The sequence below is a fragment of the Epinephelus moara genome, chromosome 24, assembly GCF_006386435.1.
Source record: "Epinephelus moara isolate mb chromosome 24, YSFRI_EMoa_1.0, whole genome shotgun sequence".
Taxonomy (NCBI): Eukaryota; Metazoa; Chordata; class Actinopteri; order Perciformes; family Serranidae; genus Epinephelus; species Epinephelus moara.
The window spans coordinates 18,468,519-18,493,911 of record NC_065529.1 but is presented as its reverse complement, the minus strand read 5'-3'; the positions used below and the strand labels follow the sequence as shown (position 1 = coordinate 18,493,911).

The following is a 25,393-nucleotide window of genomic DNA, read 5'->3' as shown; positions in this document are numbered from 1 at the left end:
TTAATAAAACCCTTCATTTAAAAACTGCATTTTGTGTTTACTTGTGTTATCTTTGACTAATGTTTAAATTTGTTTGATGATCTGAAACATTTAAGTGCGGAAAACATGCAAAAAAGTAAGAAATCAGGAAGGGGGCAAACACTTTTTCACACCACTGTATATACAGAAAGAAATAATGCATCAGTAATTATAGCATTGCATAATGAGTACCTTTCTTTCTGTATTAAAGGTATATTTCATTTCTAATACTACTGCACTTCAAGTGAACTTTGAAATGCAGGACTTGTACAGATAATTTTTTTGGTTTGTTGCATTTGTATTGATATTAATGTGTGTTCTCTGTGTCAATAAATAAATTAACGTATAAGTGTCCCATTCATAAATAAAGTTATGAATTTATTGCAAACATACCATGTTATTGATCTAAACTCAAGAAAAAAGGTTGAATCATAACAATCCTAAATAATAAAGAATAAGAGGTTCATGAATGGAGGCTTGCAACAGACAAAATGTAGAAAAAGGTTATCAGTAAAGTCAAAACATAACTGTGAACATCAATAAATAGTATCATCAGTTAAATAATGAAAATTGAGAGTAAAAGTAAATATTAAGCTTTATATTTTTTCTTTTTAAAAAAAAATCCAACTCCTTGTATGTTAGAAAAAGCATCAAACTTAACGCTGTTATTATCGAACTAACACTTTTATTTATGGATATATTCAGTAACATTTTTGACTTGTCTGATCAACTTTTAATACATATTGTCAGTTTGGGGGAGCTATACAGGAAAGGCTTACCAATGAAATGTCAATATAAATGGCTCAATGTGTTAAGTAAGATGATGATTTTAATGGTTAAGTTTTACTACCATTTCAACAAATAATGTTTTTATGTGATGAACATTTTAATCTTTTATTACAGTAAACTGAAGACATTTGTGTTTTAGACTGTTGGTTGGATCAAACTGGCAATTTGGTTTGGGGTTGGGAAGAATTTTTCTGACATTTTATAACACATATAAATAGATTAAAAATAATTATTATTAAGTCTATGAACATTGTGCACTGGAGTGAAAGACCAGTGCAGACATGGTGGATTTTGCTCAGTTTCTTTTTCTCCACTTACTCTTTTGGATCTGGATCATAACAGTCTAACAAAGCCAGACACTCTTATAATCATTTTTATAGACTCTGCAGTCCACCTGACGTGCATTTGTTCAGACACATGGGGATGCGTGCTGACTGAGCCACCAGCAGCCATGATAAACTTTTCATAACACTTAATACTACATCAGTCTCACATTCACGCAAGGATTTTGCACACAAGATGTTATATCTCATTTATTATGTATATCATCTTAAATGAAGAAGCAATGAAGCTAAAAGTTAAAGTTAATAAATAATATGAAAGCATACATACATCATATTCTGACTGCTGGTTAACGACCAGACATAAAACCATTAACTTACAAGATCTTGGCAGAGAACAAACTATGAACGGCTGACGTGTGCCAGTGTAACAGTATGGAAACATGTTTTGTGCTGATTTTAAGACTTTGCATGTTCAACTCGTATTCTTTCTGCCTTCAGTGTCGACGTTATGATATGCTCAACTGCAAACCAGAGTTTGTGGATATAGCTGCACATTTCATCTGCATCTCACTGTGTTTATGTTGGAAAATGTGTGTTGTTGCTGGAGTACACTGTAGGCGTACAATCAGTCAATCAGTCAAGGGATCAGCTTTACAGGATGTAAATTAAAAAAGCGTGTGCGTGTCTCAGCAGCTGACAGATTTGCAAATACAAAGCTTAGACTGCCAGGTTAGCAATGACAGCTCGGGTGAACTCGTCGCTTGTGGCGTAGCCCCCCAGGTCTCCAGTGCGCACCTGTTGCAAACATAAGGACAGTTTGTTACTATATGCACAGCTGCAGCAACACATGTCCACATACAGTATCACGGCCTGTGTGTTAGAGAGCCTTTAAGAGCTGCACTCACAGGACACACAAACAGATACACACTTTTAGAAAGCAGCAGTGTCATTTCCTAAGCGTCTTTCTTTTCTCAGTTTTATTTTTAGCGTTACTTGAGGCTAAGAATTTAAATATACCAATCACATAAGGTACGTAAATAAATCAAGTATTAGTGTTCATGAACTATTCTCAGTGTAATCAGTATTAGAGAACACATTGCAATTGAACTACACAACATATCTGAGCCTTATAATGAAGGTAACAGCCTATTCAGTCTAAATTAGCCCATCAACGTTAGTAATGAGTCTAAATGAGCATTCATCACCTCAATGTGTATACTCAGCAGTGGGCTTTTCATAATTATTTGGTACTTTAACTTTGCAGTGTTGGTGGTGAAAGCAAACAAATCTGTCCACGCAACAATAAATTCTAAATTTACTTTCCCTTTTTTCGATCTGGAATAAACAGCTAGCCTAACCAGGGGTACTCCAGATTATACTTATATAACAATAACACGCATGTTTTAGTCAGTGTATTGGCTACGTATTTTTACAAATGAAGAATGTAAGAATCACTTTAGCCCTACAACAATTATAAAATAACATTGCAATTTTCCATGAAATGTTTTTGCTAAAGCCACAGGGAGCCACTGGAGAGGGGCTGGAGAGGGGCCACAGGTTGCCTATCACCGGGCTAGTCTTATCATATCAATTAGTATTCAACCATATCAACATCATTCAGTCCAACAGTGACTATTAAGAGACAACAGAATGTTATTTATTCATTATCACATCACACTTTTGACAAGCTTAAATATGCAGGTATGAAATCTCAATAAAGAATTTGTGATCAAAAAGACAACGACATCTGATGAGCACAAAGGACATGACACTGTTTACACTGTTGGTGGTACACATTCTCCAGAAAGTTTGAAAAGTTAGATTAAACCCAAAGGTCAGAACATGAGTGCAGTGAGTAATATATTAATTTATCTTTCATTATTTGTGGTTAACAGCGAACAAATTGTGAAGTCTTAAATTGTGGCACAGTAAGACAAAAAGCAGTGTTTTAAATTCTCACAGCATCAATGGCCTGAAAAAAGCTCTGTGGTAACAGGCAGCACCATCTTATACAAAACCTGTTTATGTGAGTCCTAGGAGATGATGTATAAATGTAAAAAATATGAATGAACCCATTTTGTTTTTTTGTCAAAAGACTAAAAATGTATCAAATAATCTACACTATACCAATGTATGATTCAGACTGGCTTTATGGCCATCACACAGGGAGGTTTTCTGTGGCTATGAAACTGTAGAATTATTATAAAAGTTCTCATTTTGTTGCAGCACCTGAAAGTTATTTCACAGTCAGTGTAGTAGTGCCTGAAAGAACTGGATATTTTTGGTTTTCTTTAGATGTTAATGTTAAAATATCAACAGTATTTTAATCTCACTGCAAGAAACATGCATTTTGCATTAGGATAGGTTTGCCTTGGCCATATGGTAAATCAATGGAAACAGAAATCAAATGATAGGGTATTGATGGATCATGATGTTATCGTACTGTATACTAACACAGTTAATACGAGGCAGTCAGAAAATGAGATAAAAGTGAGGTGAGTTAGTGAAGTATGAGGCAAAAGCAGATAAGCTGATATAAACTGCTGATAAAGGCAGTCTGGTGGCTTTATGGACCAGATATTGTCCTAGATTTTAGATATGGTTATAAGTTCAGACTGTTCTAGCTGTTCTATTTGCCTTTAACCACTTAGTCAATATATCCACATTACTGATGATTAAAAATCTCATTGTGTCAATATTTTGTGACAGTACCAATAGTCAACCCTACAATATCGTCGCACTATCGATATCGAGGTATTTGGTAAAAAAATACTGTGATGTATGATTTTTTTGGTATCGTCCAGCCCAAGCAGAGGGAGACTGTCTGTGTGGCCAACATGGCTGACGGAACAAGCACAGGGTCATGAAAATGGGCAGACAAAAAGCTCTCCCAGATTAATAAGCCATGTAGAAACCGCAAAAGCAAAAAGATGCTAAGAAATGGACTGCAACTATGAGGGAAGGTGTCGAGATAATATTGATGAATGATGCAAATCTATGAGAGAACTGCACATTTTTGAGTAAAGTACAACACAAGGCACCGCTGAGTCCACTGGATGTATCAGCAAATGCGGTATAAACCACATAAATTATGATGCAAGTAATGGCTCAATTGTCTTTAAGCAATGAGAAGGGACGCCAGTCTTAACATGCGTCCAGTTCATGTTAAAAGCAATGTCCACATTTAAGGAAATGTCAGTGAAGAGTGCGATGAAACATCTTAGCAAACAGGTCGGTGACGCAGGTTTTCCACAACAGCACGCACAAAGTCGCTGGTGGTAGAGTAACCGCCAAGGTCCCGTGTCCGTACCTGGGACGTGCACACAGATACACACAGACACAGAAACACACACACACACAGGATAATGGGGTACAAGGAGAGGAGGGCATTAAAGGATAGGGTAGAGGGAGAGGAAGGGCACTTCAGACCGGCATATTCTGCTTTCAAATGACAGGCATTCCTTTAATTCACACAGTTGCCTCAAATCAAAAGCTGAAAGATCTGCTTTTGTCACCTCTTTCAGAAGAGCAATGAAAGAGAGAAAAAACTGTCATGAAGTTGTTATCGACCGTGCATTTTATCTGAGGGACTAAGGTTGACCGACTTCATGCTGGTGTTTGTGTCAGTGCATGTTAGTGTCAACGTGGAGCAGGTGCAATAGACAGTTAGTCCAAGCCAGTTTAAAAAGAAAAAGGTTGGTTGCCCTGGTAACAAATGCATCTTGCACATTTATAAGACTGACATTGAGCGAAGAGAAATGCAAGAGGAGAGCTGATGTAAGATATGCAATCTCAGAAGTCAGCAGTGAAAGGCTCTCTAACATACTGAAGCACAGTTTACTGATTATTGGATGACACAGACATTTGTGGGTCAAGAACTGCTGACATTTAACTTAACACGCTGGTGTCATTCCTGGTATATGATTTATCTGAAGAAGCTCCTTTATCTATATTGTATTTTTCATTTTCTTAAGTGGCTGCAGCATTTTGACAGTGTTACTATAAGATTACAGTTACTGACCCACAAAACTGATGAGCAACATGTTAGTTCAGAAAAACAAGCTAAGGGTATACAAGTCCTGTTGGCTTCACGTTCATGAGGAGTGTATCACAAAGCAAGTTCAACAGAGCCATGCTTTCCTTGCTTGAGCTGGCTCGGCAAACCCTATAGCCCCAGTCAGAGATAAGGGCTTTCATGACAGTGATTATCAGCTTGCTCTCTTAACCATGGCTTTTTTTCTTCAGGCTTTAAATAATGCGTTCAGTGTGTTGTTTAAAAATGATCGATCCATACCACCTCTGAAGAATACAAAAACGTATTACGACAAAAAGCAACTCTCTTGACTCAGGTAAGGCGAGACAGGAATGCTGCTAGAAAAGTAACTAATTGCTAAATCTTAAATTACCTAAGTTCTTGAAAAAAAATGAAGTTAAATGAATTTTATTCACTAATTTTTATATGTGACAAATACCAAGAGACTAGTCAATTTTCAATTTGGTGTTATATTAGCTGTAATATACCAGCAGTATAAAAAGAACTTTAGCAAATCAGGACCAAGCATAAAAATATAATCCAAAGTGGTAACGTTACGGTAAAGTGTGAGGGAATTATCATATGCAAGTAAACTTCATGCTAATTAATAAAAAATTGAACTATTAATGCGTAATGCTACCTGTGGTTTTATAGAAAGCTTCTTTAAAATGGACCAGAGAAAGATAGGGTGAATGTGGCTCAGAGGTAAAAAGGGTTGTCCACTAAGATCGGCGGTTCTATCCCCGGTTCCTCTCGCGTGTCGAAGTATCCTTGGGCAAGATACTGAACCCCAAATTGCTCACGATGGCTGTTCCATCGGCGTGCGAGAGCGTGTAAATGTTTACTGAGTAGCAGGTGGCACCTTGTATGATAGCCTCGGCCACCACTGTGTGGCTGTGTATGTGAACATGTGGTGAAAAACACATGTAGTAGCTTAGTAAGCTTGCACAGATTTTCAGCATCATTGATGTACTGTAGGTGTGGCAAAAAAAACCCAAAACAACATGATCCGTACAGTAAGCACTACTTTTAACTGCAAAGCTTCCTTTGGTGGCATGACTAATGTGATATAACACGAGGTTAAATAAAGTGCATTTATAACGAATTGCCTCTGGGGAGAACCTGTACTGCTCAGACTGACATTGACTACAGAGTGACACTATTCAAAGGAGCTGTGAAAGGCGCGCTGAGCTGATTTCAAGCTGAAACTCTGAACATAAACTGGTGCTGTCCAGGTTAGCCGTGCAGCATAAGTTACCATGGTGATCTAGCCAGGTTAAAAGAGAACCACCTTCAAAGATGGAAAACTCTGTAGACTCAGCGTACCTCGCTAACCCATTGATCTTGCTTCATAGTACACCCCTCTAAAGCAGAACCATACGTTTTATACTGCTCTGCTTATATTAACAGAAAACATTCCCTCTTGGTGTTAATACTGTTAGTGTTGTCATGGCAGGTGTCTCCACATTCACAACCTGAATGCACCACTGAGCATACAGTAGGTAGAACTAGCAAGTAACACACACACACACACACACACACACACACACACACTTACCTTGCCCTGTTTGATGACCCTCTTGACAGCATCTGACACCATATGGGAGTGATACTCCAGGCTGCAACACAATACAGTGACATTAAGGGGTGGCCTGAACTTTCCTGTACACTTCTCAACATTCAGACAAAATGGAACTAATAGGGACAGTTCACCCCAAAATAAAAATATAGATATTTCCACTTATCTGTAGTGCAAGTATATGATATCGGTCTTAGAGATGTCTCCCTTTTCTCAAATATAACGGAATCAGATGTAGGAAATATTTTCTGCCTACAGAACAACACTTGCTAACTGTATAACCATGCAGAAGGAACCGTGCATCTACTCATGAACAAAAGGCTTGTGCTTGTGACAGCGCAGATTACAAACATTAACTGTGTACTCTTCAGCTGAGCTGTAACATTGGCTAACTCAGTGGTGCTAGGTGAGCTAGCAGTAGATTTATGCTTCCTTCTGCGCAGTGATACAGTTGGCAGGTGTAGTTTGGTAGAAAGAAAAAAGATCCCACATGAAACTGCTCACAACAAGGACTGTGGATTATCTTGAGTAACCAGGTCATGATTTCTGGAAGAGACATTGCTGCTGAGTTTTCCAAATGTGATTTTTTGGTGCTTGGAGCACCACAAGCTGAGTGTCATCTCGTTGTTATATTCAAGAGAAGGCAGACATCTCTACGGCCAATATCTCCAACATTCTGCAGCTCACACCAAAACAAACCAGACTGACACAAAGCACTACAGAAAAGAGGAAGATATGCATTTTAGAATTTGGGTGTTGAACTGCTCCTTTGTTGCTGTTTTTGTTTTTGAATTATGATGTACTTCTTACAACCAAATCAAAAGGCTGACTCACTTGAGGTGCCTGAGCATGTTAGCAGCACTGAGCAGCATGGCTGTGGGGTTGGCAATGTTCCTTCCTACAGCCTGTGCAAAGGGGTGGCGTGCACCCTGAAAGAGAGAAGAGACAGGGGATCAGGGGTGACACTGTTGCAATCCTGTAAGTCCTCTCCATCACCAAGCACAAGAGGAAGGTTGAGCTGAACCAACAGTAATACTGTGTCAATAGCTATATCCTGAAGTGTGCCATTAATATTTTCTGCAATAAATTCTCATCTAAAATACAAAAAACAAACAGAAGGGTCAGAGTAAAACCAGAGATTGACTGGCTGGCTAAAGAATGAAAATAGTGTGAAAGGTCACTGGAAACTCACAGTCTCAAACACAGCATATTCTGCACTGTAGCTTTCCCCAGGAACAACTCCTGCTCCTCCAACCAGCCCCGCCGCCAGGTTATCAATAATGTTACCGTACAGGTTGGGCATCACCAGCACATCAAACTGGTACGGGTTCTGGACCAGCTGCAGCAAAGAGACACAGACAATGACAAGTTTGAACAAGAAATATAAAAGCGACACTAAAGTGAATAATGTATTGATATAGTCAGGAGAATGAATCATGAGGCTGTTTATACCTGCATGCAACAGTTATCAATGATTATGTTCTCGTATTTGATTTTGGGGTACAGTTGTGCCACCTCCGCACAGCTCTGCAGAAACAGGCCATCACCTAGTTTCCTGTAATGAGACAGGGGACGAAGACAAGAGTTGCTGTGACTGAGATTGCAAATCACGACCCAAATTAACACAATTTTAGGAATTTATAGAAGAACATGATTAAAAATAACAATAGTTAAAAAAGCAAAGAGGGGACTTTGCTTTATTCGTACATTATGTTGGCCTTGTGAACAGCAGTGACCTTGCTTCGTCCCTTCTTGGTGGCGTAATCGAAAGCGAACTTGGCGATGCGCCGTGACTTCTCTCTGGTGATGATCTTCAAACATTCGATCACACCCGACACACTCTACAGAGCAAAGAGAGGGTACATACATTTTAATACAGCCTTAAGTATTGACTCTTAACAGTGCAAGACAATGAAAATACATCAGAAACGGACACATTTTCAGTTGTCCATCCCTTGTCCCTCTGATGAACCAGATTCACTTTGATTTTAAAGGGCAGAGATGTCTACACAGCTCATATTTCACACATGCTGTATGTGCAATACTGCAAACTGTCCTGTGAGGCTTGAAGTTTATTACGTTGCCAATGAAGACAAGGTGTAAATCATCACACTGCCAGCAAACTTTCATAATAAACTGAGTCTACAGCCCTGTTCACACCTTATATCAACATGCGTCCTGGGTAATTGGATCAGAAGTGGATAGCTCCAAGTATGGGTGTGAATGGACCCAATGTGACCTCAATGTGTCCTGAGATCTGCTCACTCAGACTGCATTCGGAGGTGGTCTGGGCCGCATATGGCCACATTCTTTCAGCAGTGTGTATGCTAATGTGTCCTGGGCCAAATTGAAGAAGTGCCTACTCAGCTGACGTATGACGGATATGGAAACTTTCTGTTGCTGGCGTTACATAGATGCAGTGCTGAGGGAGGGTCTCCAGAGCCACTCTCCTCCTGGTGAATAGTCATTTCATTGTCTGCCTGGTTAGCACGAGCTAACACAGCAGCAGCTGTTAAAGATTGCCAACAAACTCACATCAACATTGAAATGGCTCGACTCAGTCATTAAACCTGTTAACCATTTACTGGTAAAGACAGTCGTGTCACTTTGTGTGTGCAGCTGGGAGGACTGTCATCAACTCTCCCCGGCACAGAGCTCACAATCCCGCAGCAAAGTATCATATGTAGTGAATTAAATGTTTTTCTTTGCATCCAGAACAGGGAAGTGGGATCCGATAACAAGTGGTCACTTGAGACATATGTGAAGACGTTCTTATGCCAGGTGTGAGCTGTCCACTCATTATCACCCAAGGTGCATGTTCATACCAGGCGTAAACAGGCTCTACAGACACACAGACACACAGACACAGACACACACACAGACACAGACACAGACACACACACACACACACACACACACACACACACAGTACCCTTTCAGCACCTCTGTCAGAGTGATTCATCTTTGTTGTGATTCCCGGTTTAACGCTGGCCAAATCTCTGTGAGCTCAAGGGAAATCTCCCCCTTCAAAGAAATAAAACCCATTTCCTTTTTATGTGGGTTTAAAACCACCGTTCATCATCAGACTGCAGTGAGGGGGCGTGTTGTTTACCTCGTGCTCCAGGGAGCTGTACTCCCCCTCAGTCTGTTCGCGGATGATGACCAAGTCCAAGTTGTTGTGGCGCGTGCTGTAGCCTGGCAGGCTGTTCACATGGACCACATTAGCAAACAGGTCCAGTTTACGCCTGGGGAATGACAGGGAGGTAGATTAATTAAAAACAAAACAAAAAAATAACAGAAAGAAACACAAAATACACACATAAAATGCACAGCTTGCTTTCTGGTTTTACCTTAGTCTCATCTCATATGAAGCCAGCTCTCCTTTGAACTCCATGGGTGTGTGAATCTTTCCTAGATAACAAAGCATGTCACCAACATACATGTTAGTACTATCCCATTTTCTTTCGGACCTTGTATGCTGTACAGCTTTTAAATAACTCGTATTTTGTTAATAAATGAAGGTGAATGATGAGAGAAGACAAGAGAATAAGTAAAGCTACCTTTCATGGCCACTTTGTTGGTCTTCATAGAGTTTAACACTTGGTCCAGCTTCTCTTCACTGGCCATGTTCTGAACCTCGCTCAGGTGAAACTCCTCAAATTCCACCGGGACGTCTCCTGCCTGGAGACAAGACAAACTAAAGTCAACTTCAACACCAGCCATTTTAAAGGGTAACTTTGGTATTTTTCAACCTGGACCCCATTTTCCCATTTTTTTTGTGTTTGAGTGACTCATGTGGGTGAATTAAGGGTTTGTTTTAACCAAACCAGAGTTGCTGAATGTCGCAACAGTTGAAAGACTGACCAAGACATTCTTTATGAGCTTTGGTTTGTTTCTGTCAACCTTGAGGAGTGTTTTACGATGATAAAATTACTGTTTATTTAAATGGGGTCTGGTGGGCTTGGTGATAGTGATTTCAGGGCTGTTTCTGGTTAAACAAAAAGGATTTTGCTCTTTCACAAAAAGGTCTATCTCTGTAGAGTAAGACACTTAAAATAACAATTTGAGCCTGTCAGTGGCAAAAACAAGCACTTTTAGTGGACATAAACTGAGGGTGCACAAATGCCCCTCATTGTTACGCTGCAGCCTGTTTAGTCTTCCCATTCGTCACTTACTTTACACTTATTTAAAATTCCATCAGCATATATTAAGGCTAAATACATGTAGTGAGCCAAAGGTGGGACAAAAATGAAATAAAAAACATAAAAATTAGATGAGATGGTGAAATAAATCCCTCCTGTATTAATATTTGTAAATAAAATCTCCTACTATAGTGTTTTTTTGTTGTTGTTTTTTGTAGCTGTAGTGCACCATATTTTTCTAAAAAGACAAAAAGTAGTGATGATTTCATCTGTGTCATTGTACCTTGAACACTTCCTTGACAGCAGTCATCAGCTCAGGTCCCACTCCATCCCCTGGCACCATCGTGACCTTGAACACAGCATCAGCGCGGGCAGGCGGAGCCTCTGAGCTGCAGAGAGCAGTGGACACACTCAGTGGTCGAGAGGCCAGCTGCTGCCACCGGGGGCTGCTCAGGCCCTGAGGATGGGAGAGGAGACAGTCACAACATGCACAGTGTGGTACACTATTAAACAATACAAATGTGTCTAAGGTTTTGCCATATCATAGAGCTACCCCTTTAATATCTCCTGGTACAATGATGATTTCCAGCTTTTTTGACTTGTGACCTCAAAAACAAAGCAGGCTCTACTTGTGACCACTTGTTGCAGTTTGCATGTGCTTATGAGATGTGAGCATTTTACAGGATGTTCCCATTATTCTATTCAATTTTAGAGGCCAGCAGAGGTAAAACTATCCAGGATTTCATTCAAAAAAAAAAGAAAAAGAAAGCAGCAACTACGGAAATATCTTTCAAGTAGAGCTGAAACGATTAGTCAGTTAATCAGTTATGAGATCAACAGATAATACCTTTGGCAACTATTTAGATAACCAATTATCATTTGAATCCTTTTTCAAAATCTACAATATTGTTCCACCTTCTCCAGTGTGAGGATTTGCTGCTTTTCTCTGTTTTATGTTTTAGTAAATTAAACATTTTTGAGTTTAGACTGTTGGACAGATTAAGACACTTGGAGATGTGACACTTGGCTCAGTGAAACCATTAAAAAAAAAAACAAGTAATTGAGCAATTGACAAAATGGTTGGCAGCTTAATCAATAAAACTGATTGATAAGTACTGCTCTAATTTTATGCAGGAATGTTTTTTCTTCTGTTTAACTCATTTAATCATCTCATGACCCCTGAAATTTATTTTGACAGAAAACTATGGGAAGAACTTTTTAGGCCATTATGGGCAATGCTACAAATCAAAGAGCAATATAATATGAGAAATGTTGCCTTATGGCAATACTGGATTTGTATATGATTTTTAAATCAATGCCAAATATCAAACTGACTGGATAAGTTAGAAACAGACTGACAATTGTATCCATAAAAAACAGTATGGATCACAATATGTATCAATACTACAATATGAAATAAAATACTGTGATAATTTTATATCTGACTTTGTCTATATTGCCTACTGCTAGTCACAAAGAACAAACATTTGATTAGATAATATTGAGGCAGGCAGAGATGAGTGTGACCTCTTATCACTGTAGACAAGAGTGATTATAGTTTTGTATTTTTCATAAGTTATTATTTTAATTTTTGTCTTGAATTCAGTTTGTCCATTTCACTTAAGTTTTTATTGTTTGAAAATGTTTAGTTTAACTTCACTATAGGTTTTAGGTTTTTGTGTATTATAACATGTGGCAGTGACTAGATTTAAGAAGTTCACAACAGGTATTATAAAACAAACACAACCCTTTGTGAAGGTAATTGAGTCACAGTCATGAAGACATCCCAGTCTCAACAAAACATTTGCACCAACGCCTCCTGATGCTTGTTGTGTTGACAAATTTGACCGAGTTATCAAAGACTAAAATGAAAGACATTTCCTGTGTATATAAATGTATCCTTATTTTACTTTGTTTTGTAAGTATATATAGATATCTTTAGTTAGTTTTCTTTCTTTTTTTTCTTAAGTCTAGTTTTTATTTCTATTTCAGTTAACTAAAATGTTTTTGTAACACCTAGTTTTAGCTAACAATAATAACCTTGACATCTTTCAGGAGGGTCCTGGATGACAATCTATCAACCACTCAGCAGAATACCAGTTTTTGGGGGCTGGTGAGTGGAGCAAATGTAGCAGCCACTTGCATATTTTAGCAGCATTTGGCTGGTGGCTGGTGCTAATTTCTAACCTTGCTCATGGGCCACTGACCTGTAGGCAAGATAGGGACTACAGGGAATAAACAAAACAATTCACTTCAGCTGTCATCTGTTGAAATGACATCTCACTATGTCACTATATGCAATGCCACCTGCAGGCTTTAAAATGATAACCTGAGCAACTGCACATCTGTTGACTCCCACTGACATTTAAGCATCCAGCAAGTGGAAAAACTGGAGATGACTGACAACAAGTTATCAGATCACAAGACTGATGTACAGTAAATTATCTGAAGTGGAGAGACAGACTAATCTGGTCTGCTCTTTCCCAGACAGTCAGCCTGTGGTTAGCCACGATACGTAGCAGTTGTTATGTGTATGTTAAAGTAACTGATGGTTCTCTGTCAGAGGTTACCATGTCAGGGTTAACTGAGTTAGCTTACTAGCAAATTAAGCTAATTATCTCACTCACAAGATACAGTTATTCATTATATGGTATTAGCCATGGACTTGTTTGACAAGTATCTACTGATGACCGAGATTTCTCTTCTCACTGACCAGCTGATATGAAATCACTTTAACTATCAGCTTTTATCTGAACATGACAGAAGCTATTCAGACGGACTGTCAATGAAGGAGGCTCATGGTTAGCATCATTACACCAATGACACAAGCCGGTCTTACTTTTTCTCTGACAGTAGAAGATAACACGCTGCTTGAGTTTAAAATACAACTGCAGCTACTACAATTCCTTTCCTACCGACGTGTGTGTAAAATAAGTCTGTGAACATCATCTATGCACTCACCTTGACCAATGTTACTAAGCTTCCTCTCAGGGCGGCCGCCATCGTTACAGGCATGCAGCTACAGCTTCTTCTTCTGTGGTGTGCAGCAGTAACTAAAGGACAATAGTGCCCCTAGGTGGACAGAATGGCTATTGTATGGCAAGTAACAGGATGAGAAGTGCCTCCCACCTCCACTCAGGACTGTGTTGCTCAAGGACACTTAAGCAGACCAGATGGCACTGGCAGGTAACCAGTATGAGAGCTTGAACACAGGTCCTCAGTTTATATGTTACAGTCATGACTCATAGCCAGTGTGAAACATGTAGCCTGCTATCTTAGACTAAAACACAGCAAACAGAGCTCTGACACAGGAATGCAGCCAGGTGTTGTATATTTTGGGGCTCATCTGGGGGACTTAGGAAACCTAGAAGATTTAATTTTAATTATTTACTCTATATGTGATAATTTAAACAAAAAGAAAGGTTTACAAGATGTAAAAATGGACAATTATGATCCAACCTAGGATCCTGTCTGTGGAAAAATATAACCTAAAACACAAAGTCCTTGTTACTTGTAGCATTCAGTACACCCGAGGGATAAAAATGCCTATTAGGCAATACAGGTCATCTGTGGTTTCCGTTTCTTCATTGTGACAGCCTGTACTGTTCCCATCTCTTAGGGGAGGAACAAAAAACAAACAAACAAACAACACACAAACAGAGTCTCAAAATTCAAAACAACTCAGTAAAATTGTGATTAAAAAGTTGAGGTAAGAGCCCTTCATCTTCTGCAGACACTAAGCCTTTGACCACCTTGAGGCAACAGGGACAAAGGGGTGAGCGCCCTTCGTCGACTGAAGACAACGAGCCTTTCACTGCCCAGAGGGCACCCAGAACGACGAGAATAAAGGTGAGACGTTGGTTACCTGCACAAAACAAATAGAGTGAGAGCCCTTCATCAACACAACACAACATGACACAACACAACAGGCATCTGGCCAAATCTCTGATCCACTGCAGCTTCACGTCTTAAGCCTCCTTCAGAACCTGTTTATGACTTCCTTTAACTCCTCCAACACCTCACGTTTTGCTTCAGCAGCCACAGTTGTTCTCATCTCCTGTGCAAAGCCCTGCCTCTGGTTCCTGAATATATTCTGCCTGTAGCTTCCTGTAGCTCATCCCAACCAAAGCAAAAGCTGCTGTCCTTTAAAACACAGCCCTCATCCATCTATCCATCCATCTATCCATTTTCATCCGCCGAGCAAAGCACCCCAGACATCCCTCTCCCCGGCAACGCTTTCCAGCTCCTCCTGGGGGACCCCAAGGCGTTCCCAGGCCAGACAAGATATGTAAACACAGCCCTCATCTCCACTGAAAAACAACTTTGGTAGAGAAAGGGCTGATGGAATCAGAGTGAGGCACTACAAGAGCCTCTGTTCCAGCACCAGCTGACCTGCAGCTGCTATATTTGAATTATATTCCCTTTTGGTTCATGCTTCATGCTCATGAAAAATAATTAACAAAAAATATTATAGTGTTTTATTGTATTGATTTATACTTGTGAATGTATGTGGTATTAATCTTTTTCCATGTAAGCAGCTGCCAGTTTTGCTTTTTGTCTCCAGAACTCCAACAAGGAAAGTTATTTAAATCTTTCATTTAAGTCAAAGTACCACAGTAAAAGTATTCATTATGCAGAATCGCATGACAACATGAGGTATAGTGACTTAATATTACAGGTGAATTAAAATGTAATCAGCATTTTATTGTTGTAGCTCATTATAACTTGTATACTGTTGGGTAATTTAATCAACAACAATGCATCATATTTTAAGTGTGTAGTGACCAAAGCTTTGATAAATTAAAAAAAATACACTAGCTTACTCTGAAATGTAGTTAAATGGACATATACAGTTTCATAAAATTGAAAAACCTGAGGTATAACACCTTAAAATTGCACCAAAGTGTACTTAAATGTAGTGCATGTATTCAGTCCACCAGTGGTTAAGGGAAAGGAGAAGAAGACGAAAATAGTCTTTGTGAAGCTAATACTGTTCACTTCACATTGAATGGTTCAGGGGGCCCAGAGCCAGTCAGGGCCCCTCCAACATGTTCAGGATTACAGTTATTTGTTGTGTCAGAGCTGTTGTTGAGCTGAGCTCAGGTGGGCTTAAATGGTGCTCCTGTGTGAAACTGTAAAAACACACAGTTTCACACTCACTCATGAATCTTTTTCAATGTGTTAGCCATTGCTTGTAGAATTAGCTTTAACATTTTGTATTGTTGTCCCATGACATTTGCTGCTGTCATGGCTCCACCTTCTGGAGTTGGTCTATCCTAAATAGGTTAGGGGATTCCCACACCTATTCCAGGCAAGTGATGCCGTCTGCTGACACACAGGATGACATCGGATTTTAAAATGTACATCATGGAACTGTAGATCAGCGGGCTGTCCTCTGACACTTTAATAATCTGCTTTTACCTTGTTAGGCATTTCATTTGGTTATTCATGCTAGCATAATTTTTTGAGGCAAAGTGGGGCATCTAATAATTTGCGGAAATTTTGCCCTGAGGCATGGCTCTCAGGCAGACCCTCACCCTCTTCATTTAGCTCCTCTCATGTACATTCAAGCCACAGAGCTAAGTATCCATTTTTCTTGAATATAGATTAATGACAATCTTAGAAATAACCAGGTCTTCTATCAGCACTTAAAAGTGTGTAGGATTTAGGGGGATATATTTGCAGAAACGGAATATCATAAAATAAGTATGTTTTCTTTCGTGTATAATCACCTGAAACTAAGAATCACTGTGTTTTTCTTACCCTAGAATGAGCTGTTTATATCTACACAGGGAGCGGGTCCTCGTCTACAGAGATCGCCATGTTGCATCACTATGTTTCCACAGTTGCGGATAAACCAAACATCCAGCTGGCTCTACATAGGACCATTCATGAATTTGTGTCACCCACCATAGTTTGCAGCCCCTCCATAACAAGTTATCAGAGAAAAAAGGTGAGCATACATTGGCAGGTGCTGGGCTGTCTGTAATGTGCTAAACAGCATATTGTAACATGAAACTGCTTTACTCAGTGTTACAGGTTTTTATCACCTGGTCCTTTATTGGCGAGCAAGAACCCTCTGTAGATACTGGTCTCCTGGTAGAAACCTCCTGAACAATGAACACTGAAGGAATTCTAGCCTAGAGACGTTTTAGCTGGTTGCAATCTGCAATCCTCACCACTATCTTACACAATGTTCCTTTAAAGAATATAGATTGGCCTAACATGTACAGATACATAACCAACACATTCAAACAGGACTGTTGTGTAACTCAAAGTATTAACTGCACGGCATAAGTCTATGAACATCAGTTAATCAAAGTAACCAAAGTATATTAGTATGCAATTCCTTAATTCTCTATAATGACATAGTTTTCAACTAGTCTAAACACTTAAACATCATAAGCAAATCCTGAAATTCAGTTAAGGCTTTTGGTTTTGGTGTGCCACCCCAAGATTTTCAATGACCCAATCTGGCCACCGTAAAAATTCCTGGGGGTGCCATTGGTTGTGCTGACCTTTGAACCTTTCTCCTGTACAGTAAGAATATTTTAAACCCCTTAAAGCTCAATGGTTGCCAGACATACATGTCCATGGTGGTCATGGTGGTGCATTGGGAACATAGTATTTTTCCCCCTCTCTCTCCCTCTCTCTCTCTTTCTCTGCTAAAACACTCCAAAAATGTTGAGAAGAATCTTTGTGAATTCTGGTAATGTTGTTAAGTTACTCTCCTGGTCCTTCAAGGGGAATCTGTAGGGAAGTGTAATTACGGATGCGTAATGCATGAGGAAAAACAAAAATTTGCCCTGTTTTTCTGAGTGTTATCTCAGAATTCTGAGAAAGGTTTCCATGTAAAAAAAATCGACTTGTTTTTCTGAATCAATGAAATAATAATCTAATTAATTCTCATTTTTCTAAATTAACAAGATTGTTATCTCGTTAATCAAGAAAAACAGTAGCCTAACACTATTTTTGGATAGTCCACCTACAGATCTTTAGATAGTATTTGTAACATTTCAACATCTTGCTAGTCGAGATTCAACAACCTATGCATCATACATTGAGCCAACAGTTCAACTAAACTGTTTTGAGAACATGTAATGAAATGTCACTGGACTCTTTAGATAAACATCTACAGACAAAGCAAAATAGCTGAACTATTGAATCTTTTAGGTGGACTATCCAAACAAAGCGTTGTCCAAGTAAACAACAGCAGAATTTCAACCCCTTGAAAACTTTTCTCAGAATTATGTGATGATAATCATGTTAATTCAGGAAAAACTGAGCAGATAATTTTTCTCGCAGAGGGGTGCAAGTGACATGTCCACTATTTAAAACATGTAACCCCTCACCCTGAATGAAAATGTGAAGCAGGGGACTTTAATTTTGAGAAATTTAAAGACATTTACATTATAAAATAAAAAGAAAAGACAACATGCACAAACTGTTGCATAAAACACTAGTTCATACATGTCCCCTCCACTCCACCTTACAATATTGAAAGGAAGCCTATGCCCTTGCTTCTATTAGGCTTTCGTGCGCTACTGTGTTTTCACATCTGGAATTTATCATTCAAACAAAAAAATAATGCTGAGTGAGCTGAATGTAATGTTTGCACATCATATGACAAGCACAAACTGGGGTCAACCTATCGCCCTGGAGCCTGACAGACCGTATTTAGGGATAAATGATCCCAGATGTCACCGTGCCTGGCGAGTGGCTGACAGCCGCAGCGTAGTATCTGAGTTTACTATATATGGGCAAAGCCAGGCAGAAGGAGAGCTGCACTCGCTTCCGTGTTTGTGTGATCAGGGAGTGCTCAGCCGGGGGAGCTTCACTGGTTCATTCATTTCTCAACAATAACGCTAAGCAAGTGACCAGCAAGCAAGATGACCTATGACCCGAGTAAGTTTGTTTATTTTTAATAGCAACTGCGGAGAAAATGCAATTAAAGCTGTTATTTTGGGCGACATTATTCAGCAGGTCGAGCTAGTCAGCCAGGTAGCTCGCAGCTAGCTAGCCTCGCCCATTGCATGATTTTGACATCTCGCACGGGAGAGACAAAACCCCGGCATTGGCAATGGTTCATTCACATTTAATATACACATGTGTTTGATAAGAACAGGATTATATTGAATGTGTGTGTGTGTTAATGCAGCTCATTACAGCCGGTTCATTTAAGTTAGCGTTAGCCGGCTGAGCTAACAGGAGTCAGAGGAAATAGCTGTGCTCACATCGCATTGTTATGACATGTTGAGGCAGAGGCTGGCTGGCAGTCAGGAACCTCTGCTGGGGAAGTAGCTCTCAGAAACTTGGTATGTGGCTGCTCAAGAAAAGACTGTCGACTGTCAGCTTTTATGTCGAGCCTGTGGAGATGATATTCAAGCTAAGAAAGCTGATTTTAGAGAAAATGCGGAAGCTCAATGAATGCACCAGCTTCTGTACAGCTTCCTTGTTAATGTGAGATTTAATAGCCTCCAATTAGGGAGTGATCTCGACTTAACAGAGGAGGGTGGTGGCTGCGGTATGACTTTGTTTATTTATTTATTGTTATTTTGATCCTTCCTGAAGCTGCAAATATTTATCCTTGAGCCATCCTGAGTGACTGACAGAAAATGCATGATCCTCCCTCCACTATAAATTAGTTATTCGATTTTTTAAACTCTTTCATGTTTGAAAGTTAAAAGTTGAAGATGAAGTTCTGGAGTTGGAAAAAAAAGCCTCACTCTTGTCGTGCATGCTGGTTAGTTGGTGCAAACAGATTTTAAATGAGATGTAGAATGAAGTGATTTTGATGAGATCCCTATTTTAAGCTCAGATTTGGTGATGGAAGCTTTCATTGCACATGGTGCACCCAAGGGTTGATGGAAATCTGAAAACCTTATGATAATTTATGTTTTTGCAGTTTATGTCGTAAATGAATAGTGTAATTTTGGCAGAAAACTTTTAAAGAAAACATGTCTTCCAAATATGTGGTTTGGAATGTGTGTTTTCTTTAATAATAGGCGGTAAAATAAATACAAGATACAACCATTTAAATCTGTATATCCCTCTTTAATGCCCCCCAAAAAATCACAAGTCACTGCCCAGTGCTTAAAAAACAATTTGACATGCCTTTTCCTTTTTGCACCACCCCTCCCCTTCATAAGGAACAAACAGTCCCTTACTGCTCCCAGTCTTTATGGTTAACGCAAAAAAAGTTTTTTTTTTGTGTGTGTGAATTTACATTCATGTATATAAAACTTAACCAAGATAATTAAAAGAGTAATGATGTATACTGTTTGATCATTTTTATGATCGTGGTTTCCCCTAGGTAGACGGCTTTGGGGTGGTTGTGGATGGGCTGCAGGGTGGGAGGGTGTATGCTAACCCCATTAATTACTAGGGGTGTAAATCACAACTTACATCACAAAATTATTATTATTATTATTATTATTATTATTATTATTATTGATTTAATTGACTCCTGTAACACACATATCACATGGCCACCCATCCAAGGCAGTGGTAGGGGAAACATTGTATTGTTATCATTATTATTATTATTATTATTATTAGAGGATAATATTGGTATTTGTGTGGCAGCTAAATCTTCTTCCAAACAGACCTGGCTGTTCAGTCAGTGTCTGGATGGAGGCCATATTCGACACATCAACTCCCCCAGAGTGATTAATGGAAAACTAAGTAATGCTAAATTAACTCTGCATACTCTCTGCTATCTTATCTGAAAAGATATTTGTCCAGGCAGTGCAAGTTATAAGATTTTATGCTCTATTTACTCGTGTAGTCCAGATGTACAGTTTAATATCCTCTGTCTGCATACAATCCCTAGTAATGTAGTTCAGTTTAATACTTCTCTCAGTGTACGCTTGTTTAAGTTGTATTAACCATAATGCGTTACATGATCTGTCTGCCTGACGTCTTTCTTGTCATGTCTACTTTTTTCAGAGCATGTATTCGCCAGTCTCCCTCAGATGGAGAGGGGCGTTGCAAAAGTGATCGGAGGCGATCCCAAAGGGAACAACTTCTTGTACACCAATGGGAAGTGTGTCATCATCAGGAACATCAATGTAATGATCTTTTTCAAAGTCATATTTTACCAGTGTTGTAACCTTACTTTTTTATCTGTTTATGTATCCCAATTTGAGTCTTGTTTTGGCCATGATTTATATTATTCATGTTGGCATTTTACTCACTAATTACAGTTATTTGCTTTGATTGCACTGAATTCTGTGAGTGGAATTTTAAAGAGCAAGTTAACACCAACCTCAAAGAAATCTGTGTTTTGTGTGTCCATGACTGTGCTCTTGGTGCGCTCCAAAAATTCAGTCGGCACAGTGCCGGTTTGCACTGCTTGAAATGATGTACAGTCTCTGCCAACGCTTACAGGCTGTCTAAAGAATAAATTAAAGTTTGGCTGCAAAGATAGTTCAACTGGCTTCCTTCAAAAAGTGGTGTAGCATGTTTAGAACTTTTCACTTCCTTACCGTTAGCAATTTCTAATTCAGTAGTCAACCTCAACAAGAGCGTTACAGCAACATCTCTACTCTTTGCTGTGAGCTGATGGGGATTCCCCAGATCCCCCACCTGCCACCTGCACTGCATTTAAGAGCTTTCCCCACTCATGCCGCCACATAACACATGGCACAATGCACAGACAGTTGGAGCACAGCCTTTGTTGTACCTGTAACCCCACCTATGGGTGATGTCAGGGTGTATTGAACACTGCATACAGCAGTAAGATGAGAGCTTCAAACAGTCGTGGTCAGTAGAAATAAGATTTTCAGCTGGTATTCAGTTACTCTTTATGAGGAACCAGTTGTGCAAAACTGTAGTGGTAAAGATATGTTTTATCAATACACATTGATCCTGACTATAAATCATTTAATACTTGAATACTTTTAATACTACACAGCATTGATACACCAGTACCAGCTGTGCTTTGTCACTTTCCTGTGTCCCTTTAAATCTCCTCAATAGATCTAATGAGTAAAATGTTATCATAAGCAATAGGAGCCATGGCCAAAACCCTGGAAAAGGTTAAAAAATAAAACTGAATTCTCCTTTGACTTCTGATCCTGATTTAGAAGGAAACCAGCTAATGTGCCGTGTGTCAGTCACAGATCTGCTGATGTCTCACATTTCCTGTCTCTTACAGAACCCAGCTATAGCAGACATTTACACCGAACATGCCCATACGGTAACTGTTGCTAAGTATGCCCCCAGTGGATTCTACATTGCATCTGGAGGTAAACAACCCACCTATGAACACGTGTCAACAAATATGCGTGTATAGCTACCACAGTTATGTTGATGCTATAGTAAAATATTGTCTTAAACCCTTTAGATGTATCAGGAAAGATCCGTATCTGGGACACCACCCAGAAGGAGCACCTTCTCAAGTACGAGTACACCCCTATTTCAGGCAGGATCAAGGACATTGCATGGACAGAGGATAGCAAGAGGATTGCTGTCGTTGGGGACGGACGAGAGAAGTGCGTATGAGGGGTTTTCATACATGTTCAAGAAATGAATGGAGTTAGCGTCATTCCACTCAGACTAGCATGACCACAGGCATGTAGTGCAAGCAGAATTTGGGGTTATTGTGAAGATTATAGGCCAGTATTTACTTTTCACTCCAATGAATATGACTTTTTGCTGTCCCTAAAACAACATTCCCAATAGTGATTCCCTTCATTCATGGTTCTGATGATGTTGCTCGTAATTAACAACCCTGCCCATTTCACATGAACGCGTTTGTGGCTGGGTAGGAAAAGTCAGAGTTGACTGAGCTAGTAGGTAACCAGCTTTGTGGTAGCGGTTATCCAGATGGCCAGTGTTAGTGTGAAGTGAAGCAAGATAACAAAAAGATATCCTGGGTAAGGTGAACTGGCTTCGTAGTACAGGCCTCGGGTTTCATGACAAGCTTCTTCAGCTGTTACGCATCACTACTCATTGTTTGCTTTAGATGTTCTTAAGATTAACATGCCAAGGTGGCGTGTTGATTGGAATTATGATTATTATTAATTTTCGTGCTTGAGGTCATGGTTTTGTATAAAATATAAACAAAGTGTTGTGCAGTTTTTGTGAATGTGAATGCTATATAGTATACAACGCTACTGAGCTGTGAAGACACCTTAAACCCCCTAGCACATCACGTGCCTTACCAATACATGCATTAAGTAATACTCTGTCAAAGCTTTGCTTTTTATGTCATCCTAGGAGACTTGAAGACTTGTATATGCGTTTCTGATTATTATAGACCGAATCACAATGTTTGTTTACAATCACTTGTGGTAATATAAAATTAAATGTCTCTACAGATGCTGCCATTAGTAGTTGGTTTTTTAGCCACTTAAAAAAGGCCCATCTAAGAAAATCTGTTTAATTCTGTGTTATATTTAGAATACTTTCATAGCCAATTTCACATATCTCGATATGTGCATGTTCATCTCTTGCTGTAGGTTTGGAGCCGTGTTCCTGTGGGACTCTGGCTCCTCAGTGGGGGAGGTTGCCGGCCACTCCAAATTAATCAACAGTGTCGACATAAAGCAGACACGTCCTTACCGCCTGGCCACCGGCAGTGATGACACCACCGGCTGCTTCTCCGAGGGAGTCCCCTTCAAGTTCAAGTTCACATTAAATGTGAGTTGCAGAGATCAACATTTTGCTTCTTTTTTTTACCTGTAGGCATTTGTGCTTAAACAAAGTAGTTGGAGCTAAGCTGATTTTGCTGGAAGTCTCAAGATCAACCAAAGGCTGAATGTCTTCTTCAACTTGCATTCCTAGTAGTATCAAAATAATGGCCTCCATTAAATACAGAGATAGTACTAGATGTAGCAGGTTTTCTGTGGCTTTGTACCAGATGTCTTAATTTGGTAGCAGTCGGCCCACTCTTAGTTTGGAGAAGCGGGCTGAAGTCTGACATGAAAGCTAAGCAATCTACAGCTGTGGAGGGGTCAGCAACAAAACATATTTAATCCATCTTAAAAAGAAGTCCCACCAAAACAATCAATAGAAGTTTAAGTGTAAGCTATACTGAGAGTATTTTCACAGCTGTACCCTAATGTCAGAGAGCGTTTTCTAACAGGCTCCTCTCAAAGCCAGACTCCATTGAGAAAAACAATGATTTAACTTTACTGAACACAGGAGCTGCTGGGCTACCGCTGCCTCAAACTGTTATTTAATTTGGGTTGTTGTGTGACTTTGGTGTAGCTCAGATTTACCAAAGTCACACAATAACGCAAACAGACTGATTGACTGATCGAAGCAAAGGTATTCCAAGCAGCTCCTGTGTTCAGTGAGACAAAATGACTGTTTTTCTGAATGGAGTCTGGTGGCTTTAACAAGAGGATATATGGGGAACTAGGAGACATTATCGGCTTCCCTGTTGAAATGCGCTGTCTGACAGAAAGGTGAAACAGTGAAAATACTCTCTCTTTTTTTTTTTTTGTTGGTGGGACTATTTTTCTAAGTGGCAAAAATATGTGTTGTCGCTAGCCCTTATCCACAGCAGTACATTGCTTAGCTTCTGTGTCGGACTTCTCCAAACTGCAGGCTGGCTGACTGACACATACTGTAGGTAATAGGCTGACTGTGGATGAATACCCCATACGACTCCATGTCAAAAAATCCCAACTATCCCTTTAAGTCTGTCACACCCTGGTGGTTCGTGACAGTGTTGCCTTGTTTGCCTGTTTCCATATTACATAACTCACTTCCCCCATAAATTCTTGGAGAATGCGTGAGCCGCCTTCAAAAAGCAGGCCTTCCTTCTACAAACATGCTGAGCACCAAATTCTGTCCTATACTTAAAATCCTTGTCTGCTTTTTGATTTGAGTCTACAGTTGGTTTTATGTGCAAGTGTAGCACATTCTCTAACACTGACCATGGTCTTGGTAGTTGCATGTGAATTATGTCATGCAATACATATGTAACCCCCAAAGGCTTTTATAACTAACAGCTTTTTGGCTCTTATTAACTATAAGGGCAGATTCAAAGTCTATAGGGAATGCCACTGTGCCAAATAAAATACTAATATTAACTGTATATTAAAGTGCATAGTCTTTCACTGTGGATAATTTTCCTCTATTTTTTTCTTCCCTGCTGTCTCCTCATTGACCGCTACAGCAACACACCCAGTTTGTCAACTGTGTTCGCTTCTCTCCAGATGGACAGCGGTTTGTCACCGCTGGCGCCGATGGCCAGGTGAGTACTGGATTACTATGTGACCATTAGACATTTTTACCTTAGTCACTTACATTATTATTGACAATCACTGTGATTTTTACTGAAATAATACAAATATAATCTAGGGTTGCCAACCTGTGCCATGTTTATATATTACCCATTCTTGAAAATCAAACCAAAAAACCCTTTAAAATATAACTTTCCAGTAGGGATGCACCGAAATGAAAATTTGTGGCCGAAGCCGAATAATATTAAACGCTTGGCCGAATACCGAGTACCGAATATCGTTGTTTAGTTTTTCATTAGTTTTTGCAGATGAACCCCCTCCAGATTAGTGTTGTCAGGGTACCAAAATTG

General features: G+C 39.5%; 2 protein-coding genes across 3 annotated transcripts in view; one reads left to right on the top strand and one right to left on the bottom strand.

Annotated features, from left to right (window-relative positions):
* Positions 1-1,327: 1,327 nt before the first annotated feature.
* idh3b (isocitrate dehydrogenase (NAD(+)) 3 non-catalytic subunit beta) lies at positions 1,328-13,904 on the bottom strand. Of its 2 annotated transcripts, none has more exons than XM_050038489.1 (11): positions 13,807-13,904; positions 11,129-11,302; positions 10,264-10,384; positions 10,054-10,114; positions 9,816-9,948; positions 8,411-8,544; positions 8,156-8,258; positions 7,896-8,042; positions 7,538-7,632; positions 6,683-6,743; positions 1,328-1,886 (listed from the first exon to the last, which is right to left on the bottom strand). In XM_050038489.1, exons 1-11 carry the CDS (start codon positions 13,858-13,860, stop codon positions 1,809-1,811), a joined length of 1,161 nt encoding a protein of 386 aa, XP_049894446.1. In that variant the 5' UTR covers positions 13,861-13,904; the 3' UTR covers positions 1,328-1,808. The 2 variants fall into 2 exon arrangements, with proteins under 2 accessions (XP_049894446.1, XP_049894445.1); XM_050038488.1 differs by lacking the exon at positions 1,328-1,886 and adding an exon at positions 2,727-4,401.
* Positions 13,905-18,601: 4,697 nt separating this feature from the next.
* wdr1 (WD repeat domain 1) overlaps positions 18,602-25,393 on the top strand; it is a 14,519-nt gene continuing 7,727 nt past the window's right edge. Inside the window, exons 1-6 of the mRNA XM_050038481.1 lie at positions 18,602-18,750; positions 20,794-20,915; positions 22,004-22,094; positions 22,193-22,340; positions 23,310-23,490; positions 24,977-25,054. Of these exons, the coding sequence (XP_049894438.1) occupies positions 18,735-18,750; positions 20,794-20,915; positions 22,004-22,094; positions 22,193-22,340; positions 23,310-23,490; positions 24,977-25,054 (636 nt within the window). The 5' untranslated portion in view covers positions 18,602-18,734. The remainder of the gene's footprint in view (positions 18,751-20,793; positions 20,916-22,003; positions 22,095-22,192; positions 22,341-23,309; positions 23,491-24,976; positions 25,055-25,393) is intronic.